General features: G+C 55.3%; 2 protein-coding genes across 2 annotated transcripts; both read left to right on the top strand.

The window, feature by feature from the left end:
- The first annotated feature begins 480 nt into the window (after positions 1-480).
- Positions 481-9187, top strand: ESAM (endothelial cell adhesion molecule). The gene is made up of 7 exons (XM_065937306.1): positions 481-709; positions 4179-4375; positions 5670-5874; positions 6038-6193; positions 7600-7722; positions 8016-8142; positions 8365-9187. Exons 1-7 carry the CDS (start codon positions 640-642, stop codon positions 8678-8680), a joined length of 1194 nt encoding a protein of 397 aa, XP_065793378.1. The 5' UTR covers positions 481-639; the 3' UTR covers positions 8681-9187.
- A 192-nt stretch (positions 9188-9379) lies between these two features.
- On the top strand, positions 9380-15459 carry VSIG2 (V-set and immunoglobulin domain containing 2). Its single transcript, XM_065937307.1, has 7 exons — positions 9380-10374; positions 10731-10894; positions 11658-11865; positions 12649-12807; positions 13757-13876; positions 14218-14362; positions 15330-15459. Exons 1-7 carry the CDS (start codon positions 10311-10313, stop codon positions 15457-15459), a joined length of 990 nt encoding a protein of 329 aa, XP_065793379.1. The 5' UTR covers positions 9380-10310.
- The last annotated feature ends 259 nt before the right edge of the window (positions 15460-15718 follow it).

The following is a 15718-nucleotide window of genomic DNA, read 5'->3' as shown; positions in this document are numbered from 1 at the left end:
GGCAGCAGGACCGCGCCCGCGCGGCCGGCACTCTGGCCCCTTCCTGCCGCCCCGACCCCCACACCGTGAGCCCCAGTGGCCCCGGGGAAACGCGGCTGAGGACGCGGTACCCGCAAGCTCCCCCAGTCGGTTAGTGGGGCGAGAACCCCAGCCGCTTAGGGTGGCCCCTGGACGTCGGACAATCCCCAAACCTCCCTTCCTTCCTGGCCCTCCCTAGCTCACGCAGCGGACGGGGGAGGGTATGGCGTGGTCTGAGAGGTCAGGACCCTCTCTTCTGCCCTGGACCCCCGCGGGCTGCGAGGGCCCCACGACTCACTCGACCCCACCCTTTGTCCTGACCGGGTGGAGGCCGCCGGATCTGGCCGTCGGAGCGCAGGGATCGCCCCCCTGCGGCGGGTCACCCTGGAGCCCCGCCCGGGAGGACGGCGACCTCTCCGCCCCCTCGAATGCCCCGCCCCCCAGTCCCCGGCGGTCCCCACCCCGCCACCGGCACACACACGCAGAGACTCTGGCCAGAGCCGCCCTTGGTACCAGTGGTCCGATTCCCGCGTCGGCTCCGGCTGCCGGGCAGCCCGAACACCTGTCTGCCGGTGTGTCCTGGAGCCCGCGCCCCTGACTCCGTCGGGGCCAGGGAAGGCCATGATTTCTTTGCCCGGGTCTCCTGCGATCAGCTTGCTGCGGGTTTTGTTCCTGGGGCTGACTGCTCTCGGTGAGTGAAAGCCTGGACCTGGAGGGGACATGAGATGGGAGATGGGATGCATCCCACCCGAGGCGGGTGGTTTGGGGCGCTGATGAGGAGCTGGGTGGGACAGGATTCCCGCCTCGGCTCCTTATACTTTCCCCTAGGTTGAGTGTCACTGGCGGGTGCTGATTTCTGTCCCCTGTGTTGGGAACAGCCACCACTTTGGGCGCAGTGTGTTTGTGGCAGGGGAGACGGTTTGTTGGAACCATTCCTCAGCCCCACTCCCCACCTCCACCCGGCAGAGCCAGATGAGCTAGGCTGCTGCAGGAGACACTGGCTAAAGAGCTTAAGGACTTAACTCCAGCCCCCTCCCAGCCCCCCACCCCACACACAAGCTGATGTACTAGAGCCCCTGGGGAGTTCCCTGGTACCCCAGCTTGACACATGCACGAACTTCACCTCAATTCCCAAGCCTAGATCCTCCCGCTGGCCCCCTCCTCCTGCTTCCTGCCCTGGGAATCAAGGGAGGTGCCCCCAAAGCTTGACCGTGAGGTCATGTAGGACACAGGAAGTGGAGGAGGGGTTCGAATGCCTAGAGGAGCAGAATTGTGACACCCCCCCCCCCCCAGAGGTCCATCACCCACCCATTGGTTCCCTGAGCCAAAGGGACAAAGGAAATAGGAGGAGGGCCTCAGAGAGTCAGAGAGGAAGGCCACCTCCTTGGGCCAAGTGCTTGAGGCCTGTGTGAAGGCCTCCAGGAGCACCCAGAAGCTGGGGTGGCCTGGTGCAACATTTGGGAGAAAAGGACCCACAGGAACGAAACTCGTTATAAACCATTTCTCATGCTGCCTCCCAGGCTTTCTTGCTATCCTTCAAGGATCCCGAATGAGGGTGAAGGGTGGGTTTGTCCGGCTCAGCTTTAACTCCTCATTTCTCTCAGGCTGGAAATCTCCAGGACACGTAAGGCTTGGAAAGAACCACAGTGATGGAGACTGAGATGGGGAGCATCTAAATCTCACCCAGATGATCTTTAGCCCAATCTGTGCTGCAAGGGTGTCAGGGCAGGACATATTAGGGTCCCTAGACAAAGTAGGACTCAAGACCAGACTGCCAGCCCCTCTAGGCTTGGTGGGCCTGCTGCAGGATCCCTCCACTTCTCAGGCCCCCCTCTCCCAACTTCAACATCAACTGTCTCTTTTCCTGCATTCTATCCTCAATTTCCCCATCCCCCTTCTTGCTGGAGAGCTCTAATTCTTGCTGGGGATCTAAAATTCAAGTTAGTGTCCAGGGCATCATCTGATCATCTCTGGCTCTCCTGCAACCCATCCTCTTTCCATCCGAGCTCTGATAACTCTGAGCTTCAGTTTTCACACCGAAGGTCCAGAACTCAGCATCCCTACCTCTCCCCACCCCTACCCCCCACCGACCACACCCCACCCCACCCCCGCTGGGGGATTGCTGAACTCTCTCTGGTCACTCGAGGGTTAAATGGTCCTCTGGATGGTCAGCACTTGGGGAGATACCGGCTCCACTGGTCTCTGCCCCGGTCGGGTTCTACCCGGAGGCCCTTTTGCTCCCTCGCGGCTCAGCGATGCTGCCCCTGGGGCGTGAGAAGCCCGCGGGGGGAGTTTCTCAGAGAAAGAGGGAGACTAAAAATAGTAGCCCTGGGGAGCCAGCCCAGAGCCCATTTTCGCTCTCCTTCGCTCTTGCCTGCTCCACAAGTTGGTCTGGAGAGGCCCAGAAGGGTCCCTTCCCTGCCTGGGGTTCCTTCATTCAGACCACCCGGCTCCTTTCCTCTCCCTGTGGCACCTGGGAACAAAAAGGGCCGAAGAGTTGAGGGGCTGCTGGTTCGGGGGACACTCAGGATCAGAGCAGTGAAGCCTGGGGCCCTCTCCAGCTCCTGGCTGACCCGTGTCCAGGCCCCAGAGTGTCCAACTTACTACTGACTTACTTACCCTGCCCACCCCCGTTTGTAAAGTGACATTATAAATGCAGGACCTGAGCGAGGGGCGCCTAGGGCGGAGGCGGCTCACTTCTCCTGGGACCCCGGCAGGTTTCCGGCGGGAACTGTGTCTGGCCGCTGGGAGTGAGCGGCAGGAAGGCCCGGCCAGGGCCTGCGGCCCCCGCAGGCCTCTCTGGTGTCCCGGCCAGCCGGTCGGTCCTCAGCGGGCGGCGGGCTCCTTGAGGCGGACGTTGTTTTCGCCTGCAGAGCCTCCGGTCCAGCGGCGCCCTCCACATTGTCTCCTGGCTTATCACCGGGCACAAGCTTCCTGCTCAGCCCTCAGGGACCCCGCCAGGAAATGGGGAGGGGGGTGCTAAGAAGGCCAAGGAATTGGGGTGAGGGTTCTGTAAAGACGCGCAACCAGGAAGCGGAGGGGGGTGGCGCGCATCCTGGCCGGATCCGCTCCTGGGTCCTCAGAGGCCTTCAGTCGGCCTCTAGGAGGGTGGACCGCCCGGCCTGTGCGCGGCCTCTGTCCGCTCGGCGGCCCCCTGACCACCGCGCAGAGATGGCATCTCAGACTCCAGTGCAGACCGTTGAGGCCGAGGACTCAAGAGCCTCAGCAAGAGCTGGGTGAAGGTCTAGAGCCGCCAGCATCCTCAGGCCTGGCTTCAGACAGACAAGTCCAAGGTTATTCCCCCAAAGGACTTTTGATTGGGCCTCTCCACTCCCTCTGCAAAGGGCAGGAAGGGAGTGCCTTGTGGACGCCATGAGGCAAGCTCTGATTCGGCAGTCCCCTCCCTGAAACCTATACCCGCGGCCACCTCCTGAAGGACAGCCACAGGCAGATGGAAGCTCTGTGCTTGATCGTTTTGTACCTGGGGACTTTCCTTCTCCTCCTAGCTCTGCCGAGGTTCCCAGCGACTTCAGAGCACCACCCCCCATCTCCCCTGGGCCCTCAAAGCGCCTTTGGGAGGTTTGCTGGGGGGAGCCCACGTGTGGAGTCCAGCAGTCACTGGGCCGCACTGGGCGCTGGCCGCTCCAGACTCTCTGGCTCAGAGTAGTTCTGAAGCAGCCGCGGGGTTAATCGGTAAACAATTAACCCTCCCGCTCCCCTCTGCCCATCTGGTGGAGAATCTGCAGGAGATGGAAACGTTGTTGATCCTGACCCTTGTCTTTCCTTCTTGGCTCATGCCCCGGGGAAATTGCGGGAGCAAGTGGCTTAAGTAGAGTGTAGATTAAAGGTATTAAATCCGCCCTTCCTCTTGGGTGTCTTCCCCTTCTCGCTGGAAATCTGCCCCCCTCCACTTGGTGCTGTGAAATCTGTGCCTCTGAATACAAATAAATGCACAGACACGGGTCCTATCCTTGCTACAGGCCCGCGGGGCTGAGGCTGGGGAGAAGACGCGGTGGTGGACTCGACCTTCGCGGGATCGCAGGCCAGCGGGCCCTGGGCAGTCTTGGGAGAGACCCAGGAGAGGTTTGTCCTCAGCTGCTGCTGCGCTCGGCAGGGTCCCGGGACTCCGCGCTCACCCCCCCCCCTTCTCTCCTCCCCAGCGCCCCCCTCGCGGGCCCAGCTGGAGGTGCACGTGTCCACCAGCCTCACGAAGCTGCAGGCGGTGGAGGGAGCGGAAGTGGTGTTCTCAGCGTGGTACAGCCTGCATGGAGAGCTGTCTCCGACCAAGCCCAAGCCTTGGGAGGTGCCCACCGTGATGTGGTTCTTCCTAGAAGGGAAGGATAAGAATATGAGCCAGGTGAGGGAACGTCTGGGCAGGAGGCTAGCTGCCTACTGGAGGCGGGGCTGGGGGGTGCAGAGTGGGAGGGGGTTAGGGGGAGGGAGCGGAGAGGGGTGGGGGAGTGGATTGGGAAGAGCTGGCGACGGTGGGAGGGGTGGCCAGCTAGGTTAGCGAAATGCGAGGTCCGTGTCACCGGTTCAAGTTTTGTTTTGATCTTGGAGGCTTCCCCCCACCCACTCATTTCTCCTTTTCCTAGGGTTCCCTAGAAACCCAGCACACGAAACACTGCTGGGTGGACAAGCCTTTTACTTTGCTGGGTGAGGGAGAAAGTGGGGACTGAGGATATGGGAAGCAGGAAGTTTAGGGCAGGTGTCACACAGCTTTTAAAAGTTGAGCATCTCCCTATTTTCACATTACCTGTCCTTTGGACGTAGCCACAGGTCACAGTAAGCCCACCCCCAGATGACTATCTGCCCCCCACCCCTTTATAACCTCCTTGAGAGGCAAGGTGGGTCTCTTGCTACAGTCTCTCACCTGTCCTCCTTTCCTAACATCAGAGGCAGATTTACCCAGAAGCCAGGGAAATGTCATTTTCAGATCACCTTTCTTGCCTGGGTTCCCTGCAAGGGCTAGAAAGAGTGTTGAGGGGGGAGTCATTTGATAAATAGGGGATGAAAGCATATGAAATATGCAAGCAACATAGATTGCAGGAGGGGGGCTGGGATTTATACACTGGAGGGCAGGGTCTTCAAGAAAAAGGAAATTTTATAAGATATTTTTTCTTTTTGACTCTCCCCCTGCAGCCTGTTTCTTTCATACGTTCTCCCCTTGTTTATATGATCCCCTCCTGGTGGCTCAGATGGTAAAGAACCTGCATGTGATGCAGGAGACCCAGGTTCGATCTCTGAGTTGAGAAGATCCCTTGGAGAAGGGAATATCTACCCACTCCAGGATTCTTGTCTGGAGAAGTTCATGGACAGAGCAGCCTGACGGGCTGCAGTCCAGGAGATCTCAAAGACTAGGACATGACTGAGCAACTAACACACATCCATTTTTACCACTTTCTAAACACCCAAGTGGGAGATGAAGAAACAGTGTCCAGGGGAAGAGGACCTGTTCTGATGCAGAGGATTTGGGGCAGTAAGAGAGTGGCTAGGGAGACAGAGGTGGATGGGGAGCTGCTACAGGTTAGAGGGGACAGTGCAGGTTAGGGGTATTTGAGGACCCCCAGCTTGGGGGAGGGGCACTAGCTGAGCCCTGAGCACAGAGCAGGCACGTGATAATGGGGAGGTGTTGCTGCCCCCCCCCCCAGGTGTTGGTGTACATGAATCAGGTCACAACAACGGATGAGCCTCGAGCATCCCTGGTCCACCCCATGCCCTCCCGGAACGTGTCACTGCGGCTGCGGGACCTGCAGGAGAAAGACTCCGGGTCCTACTTCTGTTTTGTGACCTTGCAAGACAATCAACGCACTGTTAAAGGTCAAAGCAGCAAACATTTAGAGCTCAATGTGCTGGGTGAGTGAGAGGCACTGGTGGGAGGTCAGGCAGGCCTCTCCCCTAAATGACTGAGGGAGAAGGCTGGGGGAGGGGCAGAGTGACCGAGAGTCCCTGTGTGGGAGGGGGAGGGGGAGCTCCTGGTCCCCTGATGTGCATGTTTAACCTGTCTCCCCTCCCCCAGTCCCTCCAGCTCCTCCATCCTGCCATCTCCGGGGTGTGGCCCACGTGGGGACCAACGTGACTCTGAGCTGCCAGTCCCCGAGGAGTAAGCCTGCTGCCCAGTACCAGTGGGAGCGGTCACCCCCCTCCTCCCAGGTCTTCTTTGCACCTGTTTTAGGTGAGGGAACTTCCAGAGGCAACTGAGAGTGTGGCTGGGGTAGAGGAAAGATGAGGGCCAGAGGGACTGGGGTGCAAGGGGAGGCGATGCTGAAAAGCACCGTGGTGGGGCGGGGAAGGAGGATGTGGGGAGGGGGCTGAAGAAAGAGGCCTGCCAGGTGCAGACAGGTGCTGAAGACTATGCCACTCAAGAGACGCTGGGGCTAGAGGATCTGCCATTCACTACAGGTGTGACTTTGTGACTGTTTCCTCATCTGTCAAACGGGAGTATCAATAGCCCTGAATTAGTACACCAGCTGGCTCAGTGGTAAAGAATCTACTGGTCAGTGCAGGAGACGCAGGAGAATGGGGGTTTGATCCCTAGGTCTGGAAGGTCCTCTGGAGGAGGAAATGGCAACCCACTCCAGTGTTCTTGCCTGGAGAATCCCACGGACAGAGGAGCCTGGCGGGCTACAGTCCATGGGATTGCAAACAGTCGTACATGACTGAACATGCACGCATGAATACCACTATAAAAAACACTTGGAGGCAGCTGGAACTTTTTTTTTTCAATTTTATTAAGATTATTGATGGAACAATTTTAATATTGTATACCAGATACTTTGAAAGAATTATTCTTAATTTATCAGCTGTGGTAAAGATATTGCAGTTATGTGGGACAGTATCCTTCTGTGTTGGAATTTCATGCTGAAATGTTTATTATAAAATGTCTTGAGAAAAAGAGAAAGAAATGAAATAAGTGTAGCAAAATGTTAGCAACTGTGGGTATATGGGTTGTCATTTTGTTCCTCCTTCTACTTTTTATTTGACCATTTTTATAATAAAACTTTATTTATTTATTTATTTACGTAGAACTTACATAGTAGGTTTGTTGTGAGACTTTTATAAATTAATACATGTAAAGAACTTAGTCTTTGGTGAAGAGTAAGCAGCCAATAAACTTTAACTGTTAAAATCATTAGATTATTTCATACTTTCCTTTCAACACCATCAATTAGGTCATATCACCCCATTTTATAGATGAATAAACTGGGGCCCAGAGATAGCAAGTAACATTCTTATAGTCCCATGGCCTGTTCTGGATGCCACGTTTTCTAATTTCTCACTCAATGTTTTTTCTCTCTCACTCCTCAGAAATAAACATAAAAATTGGGTTTTGGTTTTCTTGGGCATCACTTCCTCTTTAGCCTTCTTTCAGGTATCACTTGGGAACGCTGAGCAGTGGAAATGAAAAAGGATAGTGAGCTAGCAGTTTGGCAACTGACTCTCATACCTTTATCTTTCATTGGGGATTCAGATAGCTAAGTCTCCCAGAGAGTCAAAATAGACATTCTCGAGGAAGGGTAGGGTGATATTTTATGGGAAAGGGGATCGATCCTTGGACTGATGGCCAAATTGTGTCCACAGATGCCATCCATGGGTCTTTAAGCCTCAAAAACCTGTCCACTTCCATGTCTGGAGTGTATGTCTGCAAGGCCCACAATGAGGTGGGCAATGCCCAGTGCAATGTGACCCTGACTGTGAGCACAGGTCAGTGAGGGGTAAGTGTGGTCAAGGAGAAGATTGATCAGTGGTGGGGGTGGGTCAGCAAGAGAGGGGAGGAGGGCTGTCTGCTGAGGCCTCTCGTTATAACAAGACAAGGTGGTTGTCTTGGTTACGCGTTTGTGCAGGTGTTTGATCAGTGACCACTTACTGCTTGACAGTCACCTTCCTCTTAACAAAGAGAGAAACTGGGTGTGGTGGCGGTGGGGCGGAGGGGCAGTGGGATTGGAAAGGACTGGGGGATGGCTGAGGGTCTGCCTCTGACAGTAAGGTTTTTCCAGGGCCCAGAGCTACGGTGGTTGCCGGAGCTGTCGTGGGCACCATGGTCGGACTGGGGTTGCTGGCAGGGCTGGTGCTCTTGTACCAACGCCGGGGCAAGGCCCTAGAGGAGCCGGCCAATGATATCAAGTAAGTGTCCCTGGTCACTGCCAAGATGAGGGCTCTCCTTGGGGATTCAGGCAGCTCCCATCTAAGGTAGGGATGGACAGTGGCTGAGACATCACTTATGTGGGCAGATTTTAAGGGAGGAGAGTGACGAAGAGGAGAGGCAAGAATAAGACAAAACATATGGAAACTCTCCCCTCCTCCTCCTTCCACCTTCTGATCCTTTATCACTTCTTTGATGATTAGGGAGGACGCCATCGCTCCCCGGACGCTGCCCTGGCCCAAGGGCTCAGACACAATTTCCAAGAATGGGACTCTTTCCTCTGTTACCTCGGCGCGAGCCCTCCGGCCACCCCAGGGCCCTTCCAGGCTTGGTGCATTGACCCCCACACCCAGCCTCTCCAGTCAGGTCCTGCCCTCGCCAAGGCTGCCCAGGACAGATGGGGCCCACCCTCAGCCAATACCTCCCGGCCCTAGTGGGGTCTCTTCCTCTGCTCTGAGCCGCATGGGTGCTGTCCCCGTGATGGTTCCTGCCCAGAGTCAGGCTGGGTCTCTGGTGTGATGGCCCAGCCACTCGGTGGCTGAGCCGTTTGGTTCCTCTCCTTCCTGCAAGGTTCGGACACCCCTGGCACTGAGGCCTGAGATCGGGAGGGTGGCCGCCTTCCAGACCTCTGGTCCTCCACCCTCACCTTTCTTTACTATGGGAAAACTGAGCCTCAGTTGAAACCCAAGTTTCCAGGAAGTAGGAGAAGAGGAAGTGGACCTGGGATTAGGAAGCGCTCCCACCCTGGGCTGTCTCTAAGTCTGCAGTGGGATGCTGCTGAAATTGCTACCGCTCCCTCCCCCCAACCCCCAGGCCTGGTGGGGACCACCAGTCAACCAGTCCTCCAGGCCCCCTTGGTCTGTACCCCACCCCACCTAACCTCATCCTTCACTCCCTCCTCCAGCTCCTTGCATTAATATAACCTACCCTGCTGGCTTGGTTGGGTTTTGTTAGGACAGGGGATAAGGAAGATATTTTCTTCAACTAACTTGAAATGCATGATTTTGTTTTTATTTTGCCAACTTCAATAAAGATACATTGTGTTTGTATGGAAAGTGGGTGTCCAGTTGCCTTTTCAAAGTTGGAATTCCCAGGGAGAAGCTGACATTCAGGATGATGCAAAGAGGACGGTACCCGGATTGTGGACCCAGCAGGGCTTCACGCAGCTTACAACTTGGCTTACTGGCTCAGGATGGCTCTTCTAGAGTCTTTACAAGGGTCATGTGGTGTCAGGCGGTGGTGGTGGAGAGGAACAAGAACCTGGGGCAGAGAGATTCTAACTCACTTTGAGCAGCAAGGGGATGACATTGGTGACTTTCTGCTGGAGCTCACAGCTTGGGTGCCTGTGCACTTAATCTTCTCCTTCCTCCTCGAGGGCAGGGCCTGAAGAAACTGACCCCTCCTGCCCTCTCCCAGACCACTGAATCCTTCCTGTCCATGTCCATCCATCAGTGATCCCCCTGTGCTGAGGCAGAGCCGGGTGCAGGAGGTGGGGCTGGTGTGTCCACACCAATCCTGCCACACCCTTTCCTACCAAGGGCGGGGGCTTCTCTAGACCTCAGTTTCTCTGCCCATGTAATGGGGTGGCTCTGGGAAGGGGGCGGGGTTATAGTTTCCATGGAGACTCCTTTCTCAACAAGGGATGCCAAAAGGGCCAAAGAAAGGGACTCAGGGGAGAAAGGGATCTCTGAGGGGCTCAGAAGGAACAAGACTGTAAAGGGAGTGGAAGGGGGTGGTAGGGTCTTAGTCTGGGGTTCAGGCTCACAGTGTGAGACCCCGAAGTGGAGACATCATCTCAGGTTATTAGGATGCATCACTTTTCCTCCAGGGTCACTCTTTCCCTACAGAGCTCCGGTTCTGATCCCTCCCCTTCCCTGGAGTGTCCACCCCATCCCAAACCCAGCCCTCTCCCCGACCCCCATGCCTGACAGCTTCAGAAATTGGGGGGAAAGGGACAACACAACGGGTTAGGGTGAGAATGAGTCCCATATTGGGCCTGGAGGAGGGAGGAGCCCTTCCTTACCTGAGGGCCCGGCCTCTCCCCTTGTTTGCTCTGAGATAGCCAGTCTCGCTCGGCCCAGCACCAGCAGGCTGCACGGTGGGCACTCCCTTCCTTCTCCCAGACCCAGACGGACCAAGAGTTGGCAGGATGATGACCTGGCTCCCCGGGCGTTTCCTCTGCAGGTTCCTGCTGGGCTGGGTCGGCCTAAGCGGTGAGGAGGGGGCTGGAGGATAGGGGTGAGAGCCAGCGAATCGCGGACAGGGAGGGGATGTGAAAGGCTGCTGGGAGGGTCGAGGACAGAGGCTGGAGGACAAGTTGGGCCTCTCTCAGGAGGGTTTAACCACCACCCGACTTCTGTTTTTCTTTGCCCGACAAACACACCCTGGGACCTGGCCCAGCCTCGGTCCTTTCACCCACCAACCTGGCGGGGACGTGGGCTCCTCCCTCCCCGAAACCTCAGGTTTCGGAAAGGGAGGGATGGAGAGGAGGGAGCTGAGCCCTGGCGAAGGGAGGGCACCCAGACCGGGTCATCTGAGCCCTTCCCCCGCCGGCCTCTGGCACCCCCAGCCCCCGGGTTGGCCGTGGAGGTGAAGGTGCCCTCCGAGCCCCTGAGCGCACCGGTGGGCAAGACTGCGGAGCTGGCCTGCAGCTATAGCACCTCGGTGGGAGACAACTTTGCCCTGGAGTGGAGCTTCGTGCAGCCTGGGAGGCCCGTCTCCACGTCCCAACCGGTGAGCTGGGGGCACCTTTGCGAGTGGGGGGCCTTCCTGCCTTTGGAGAGGCAGGACCAGGGGACCCTCCTAGAATGAGGGCAGGGGGTAAGAGAGAGTGCATTTGGGGATGAAAACACTTGGATGAAAAAAATCAGTGGACTCTTTCTAGATCATCTTAGGAACACAGTCTGCATGACCCTGTATCAAAAACACAGTCCTGCAGTTTGTAACTTCCTCCTCCATAGCTGGACTTCCCTGGTGGCTCAGTGGTAAAGAATCTGCGCACTAATGCAGGAGATTGTGGTTCGATCTCTGGGCTGGGAAGATCCCCTGGAGGAGGAAATGGTGCCCACTCCAGTATTCTTGCTTGGGAAATCCCGTGGACAGAGGAGCCTGGTGGGCTATAGTTCATGGGGTCACGAAGAGTCAGATACGACTTAGCGACTTCCCTATGTGAGTGCAGCTGCAGTGTCAGTTCACAAACTCACGAAGGCTCAGCTGCTGTGATTAAAAGCAGGATAAAATGCTGCCCCTTCCAAGAATATTTGCTCTCCCTCCCCGCCCCCCACCCCTGCATTGAGAGCTTGCGTAGCTGAAAGCAATGAGTCTAGTTCATTCAGCCCCTGGGAAGGGATGATATCTGGGAACAGACAGATCTTCACGGTTCTAGCTAGAGGGTATCAGCTTCCCTGGCTGCTTTAAGGGAGGGTCTCTTATACCTACTTTGAAGGACTGTAGAGTTGACGCCAGGTGGCAAAAGGCACATTCTGCTTCTCCACAGATCCTGTACTTCACCAATGGCCAGCTGTATCCAACTGGTTCTAAGGCACAGAGGGCCAGCCTGCTTCAGAACCCCCCCACAGGAGGAGTGGCCACCCTGAAACTGACCGATGTCCGCCCCTCGGACACTGGAACCTACCTCTGCCATGTTAACAACCCACCAGATTTCTACACCAATGGATTGGGGCTAATCAACCTTACTGTGCTGGGTAAGGCAGGCTAGGGACCCACCAGCCACCCACATTACCTGAAAGATTGCACTGGCCTTGCTAAATCGCCCCTCTCCTGCTTTCTAGCCCAAGCACCTAACTGCACTAGAGACCTTGAAGGAAAATACCCCCTTCCCAAAGCTGTCTAATCTTACCCTTGCTCCACCCTCCACAAAGAATGCCTCCTTCCTCAGTCCCTAGTAAACCTCTCCCACAGATAGGGATCTGAGTCAACCCCCAACAGCTCCCTCTTTAGGGGAACCTCCCATTTGCAGCTGGATTCTGTTCCTCTCTAGCAGAGAAAAGGTACGGCCAATTAAAGGAAGAAGGCACTCCATCACTAAGCACTGACTTCCGGTTCAGAGCATCCATCTCACCCCAAACTAGAGCCTGATTGGAGATGGGCAAACAGAAGAAACTATTAAAGGGGCTGGGGATGTTGAGATGGAAAAGAGAAGACTTAGGTGGTGGTGTGTAACAGCTGCAATCAAATATCTGAAGAGCTGTCTCACGGAGGAGATTTTTTTCTTTTTTCTTTGTGGGCCCATAGGACAGGAATTGGGACCAATGGGTGGATATCATATTAACACAGATTTGGCTTGACATATGAGGAAGAATTTCCTAACAATCAGAATTTCCAATAGTGGACATCACTTCCTGGAGGTGATGTGGTGTGTGAACAGAAGTGGTCCACTAGGTGGTAGGAGTATTAAAGCAGGAAAACTAGCGCTTCATGGAGGTGGGGCGAGAAGAAAGCTAAGGTACTTCTTGTGATTTTTGCAGTGCCCCCCAGTAGGCCCTCATGCAGTCAGAGTGGTCAGACCTCCGTGGGGGGCTCTGCTGCCCTCAGATGCAGCTCTTCCACGGGAGCCCCCAAGCCAGTGTACAACTGGATCCGTCTTGGAGCTTCTCCTACACCTTCTCCTGGCAGCATGGTGCAAGGTAAGGGTGCAGGCCATCAAGGAAGACGGGACTCAGAGCCTGGGCAAATCTGACCTCTAAACTCCACACACCCACAGTACAAGTTCCATGCCTGCAGGCATGAGACACATGGCTATATCTTTCCCCTACTTCTTCCTTGGCTGCCTTTACTGTTCCCTCCTGTCTTCCTGTACCATCTGCGGCTGTGTGGTCCTGGGAGCATTTCTCAAGCTAAACGTATATCTGATATCCTGGAAGACAGTGGAAGGCAGGGGGTATTCTGTGACTCCCACTTGTCTATTTTGGGGCTTGGGGTTCCTTGTAGATATCTTAATGGTCATGAGTCATTTCCAAACTTCCTAGCGAGGAAGCCAAGGCAGAGTAGCAAGGACGGGTTTGAATCTTCTTCAGGGGATCACATAGCTGGCTAAAGGCCTTGGCTTCTCAGCCTCCTCATGCTGGCTCCAGTGCCCTGGCTACCCTTTCAACCCCCAGCAGAGCCCTTTACCAATCCAGAGAGCCCCCAGGCCACCTCCCGATGTGTACTCCTCCTTGTAAAGGGAAGGTAAGCAGCTTAGAAGAGCATTTGGGTCAGCTTAGAGCCCGCTCCAGAGGACACAATTTCTAGCAATCAAACCCTTTCCACCAACCAAGAAGTTGACATCAGCCAGTAGGCAGCTCACCGCAATTCCACTGCGGTTTCTGAACCTTCCATCTGTGCTGTTTCCCCTTCCCTGAAAAGGCAGCTGTGTAGGGTGGAAAGAGTATAGAACTTGCAGTGGTTTGACACCTCCTCTCTGGGTCACCTCGGGCAATTACTTTCCTTCTCTGAGCCAGTTTGCCCACTTATAGAACGAGGTTAGTTCCTTCCTGATGGGATTGTGGTAAGGATGAAGTGAGATACGCTTTGGTCACAGTGTAGCTCCCTGCGAGTTGAATGAGTGATGGACACTTCTTCTTTACCCTCTAGATGAGGTGTCTGGCCAGCTCATTCTCACCAATCTCTCCCTGGCTTCGTCGGGCACCTACCGCTGTGTGGCCACTAACCAGATGGGCAGTGCGTCCTGTGAGCTGACCCTCTCTGTGACTGGTAGGGGATGCTGGGCAAAGGCTGGGTTGGTCTGCTTGGGTTGGGGGTCGGTGTGAAGCCATCTGGGGGCATCAAGGAAGGTCTGCTGCTCTGACGATCATGTGTCTCCCTGTGTATGTGCTAAGTCACTTCAGTTGTATCCGACTGCGACCCTATGGACTGTAGCCCCCCCAGGCTCCTCTGTCCATGGGATTCTCCAGGCAAGAATACTGGAGTGGGTTGCCCTGCTCTCCTCCAGGGGGTCTTCCTGACCCAGGGATTGAACCCAGGTCTCCTGCACTGCAGGCAGATTCTTTACCATCTGAGCCACCAGGCATTTATCTCCTTATGTGTCTCCTTAGACCCTTCCAAAGGCCGAGTGGCTGGGACTGTGATTGGGGTGTTGCTGGGCGTGCTGTTCCTGTCCGTGGCTGTGTTCTGCCTGATAAGGTTCCAGAAAGAAAGGAGGAAGAGACCCAAGGAGACATTCGGGGGGAGTGACCTACGGTGAGGAGGGCAGAGGGCTGGTCAGGGTGGGAGGAAAGGGCTTAGGTTAACAGTTGGTGACTGCAGCTCTCAAACTCTGACACCTTAAGAGGTGTTTCAGGGTGAGCGGCATGGCTCAGCCCTGGGCTTTGATTGTGCTGTGGGTAAAGTGTGGCTTGTGTATTTCAGGGTGTGAGTGAAGTGTGCGGGGTGGAGGGCTTGGTTCATGAGCTGCTCTCTCCCTCCTAACACTTAGAAGAATGTTTTACTGTTCACTTTTAAGGAACTTTTACATACCTCCACAGGCTGTGGAGGCTGGGAGTTGTTTGTTCTGCGCTCTCAGCTGAGTCTAGTTCTTCTGTGTGGGGAAGAGACAGCTAGTAAGGAAAGGAGACACAAAAGCTGCCTGTCATCAACTTCAGTTGTCAGCTGTGGGGTCCAGAATCGGGCATCATTTCTCCAAGTGCGGTCCTCACATTGGGAGAGTGCCTATGTGCTAAGCTGCTTCAGTCCTGTCCAACTCTTTGTGACCCTATGGACTGTAGCCTGCCAGTCTGTCCTCTCCAATCCCTCCTCTGTCTATGGGATTCTCCAGGCAAGAATACTGGAGTGGGTTGCCATGCCCTCCTTCAGGGGATCTTCCCAACCCAGGAATGAAACCTGTGTCTCTTATATAAGTCTCCTGCATTGGCAGGTGGGTTCTTTTACCACTAGCGCCACCTGGGAAGCCCAGTCCTCAGATTACCTGAACTAGGAGCTTGTTAAACATTCAGATTCAAACCACTTCCTATTCCTCCTGAAGCAGAATCTGTGTGTGTGTGTGTGTGTGTGTGTGTGTGTGTTGGGGGGAGCGATGGGGCCAGGAATCGTCATTTCAAGCAAAATTCCACGAGGATTCCTACGCACACTAAAAATGAGAAGTCTCTGGGTTAGAGGATGGGTGTGCTCTGAGGGATGCGCCCACCTTTCACTAAGAATTGCCTGTCAGGGAGGACGCCATGGCACCTGGGATTTCTGAGCAACCTTCGGAAAGGGCAGATTCTAGCAATGGGCTCCTGGAGAGGCCCCCCTCTGCCAGCACGTTGACGACGAAGTCCAAGCTCCCTATGGCTGTCTGATTTCTTTCCTGATCCCTGAGGGGGAATATCAGAAATTAAAGTTTTTGGCTACCATACTGTCTCCCTCCTTGTTCTGCCAGTTTAGCAAATTCCTCTAGGCGGCCCAGAGTATTCCCAGAAGGGATGCTGTAGGCGGGAAGTTTGGTTCTCAAGGTACCTTCTAACCTTGGTTTCCCTCCTCCCTTCACCGTTCCACCTCCACTTTTTGGTTTGGTCAAAGGAGACTTGTTCAGATTTCCAGCGGTGGCCTCATGCACCC

Source organism: Muntiacus reevesi, chromosome 5 (genome assembly GCF_963930625.1).
Source record: "Muntiacus reevesi chromosome 5, mMunRee1.1, whole genome shotgun sequence".
In the NCBI taxonomy this organism is placed as follows: Eukaryota; Metazoa; Chordata; class Mammalia; order Artiodactyla; family Cervidae; genus Muntiacus; species Muntiacus reevesi.
The sequence above is the reverse complement of the archived record's forward strand: the minus strand, read 5'-3'. Positions and strand labels throughout refer to the sequence as shown.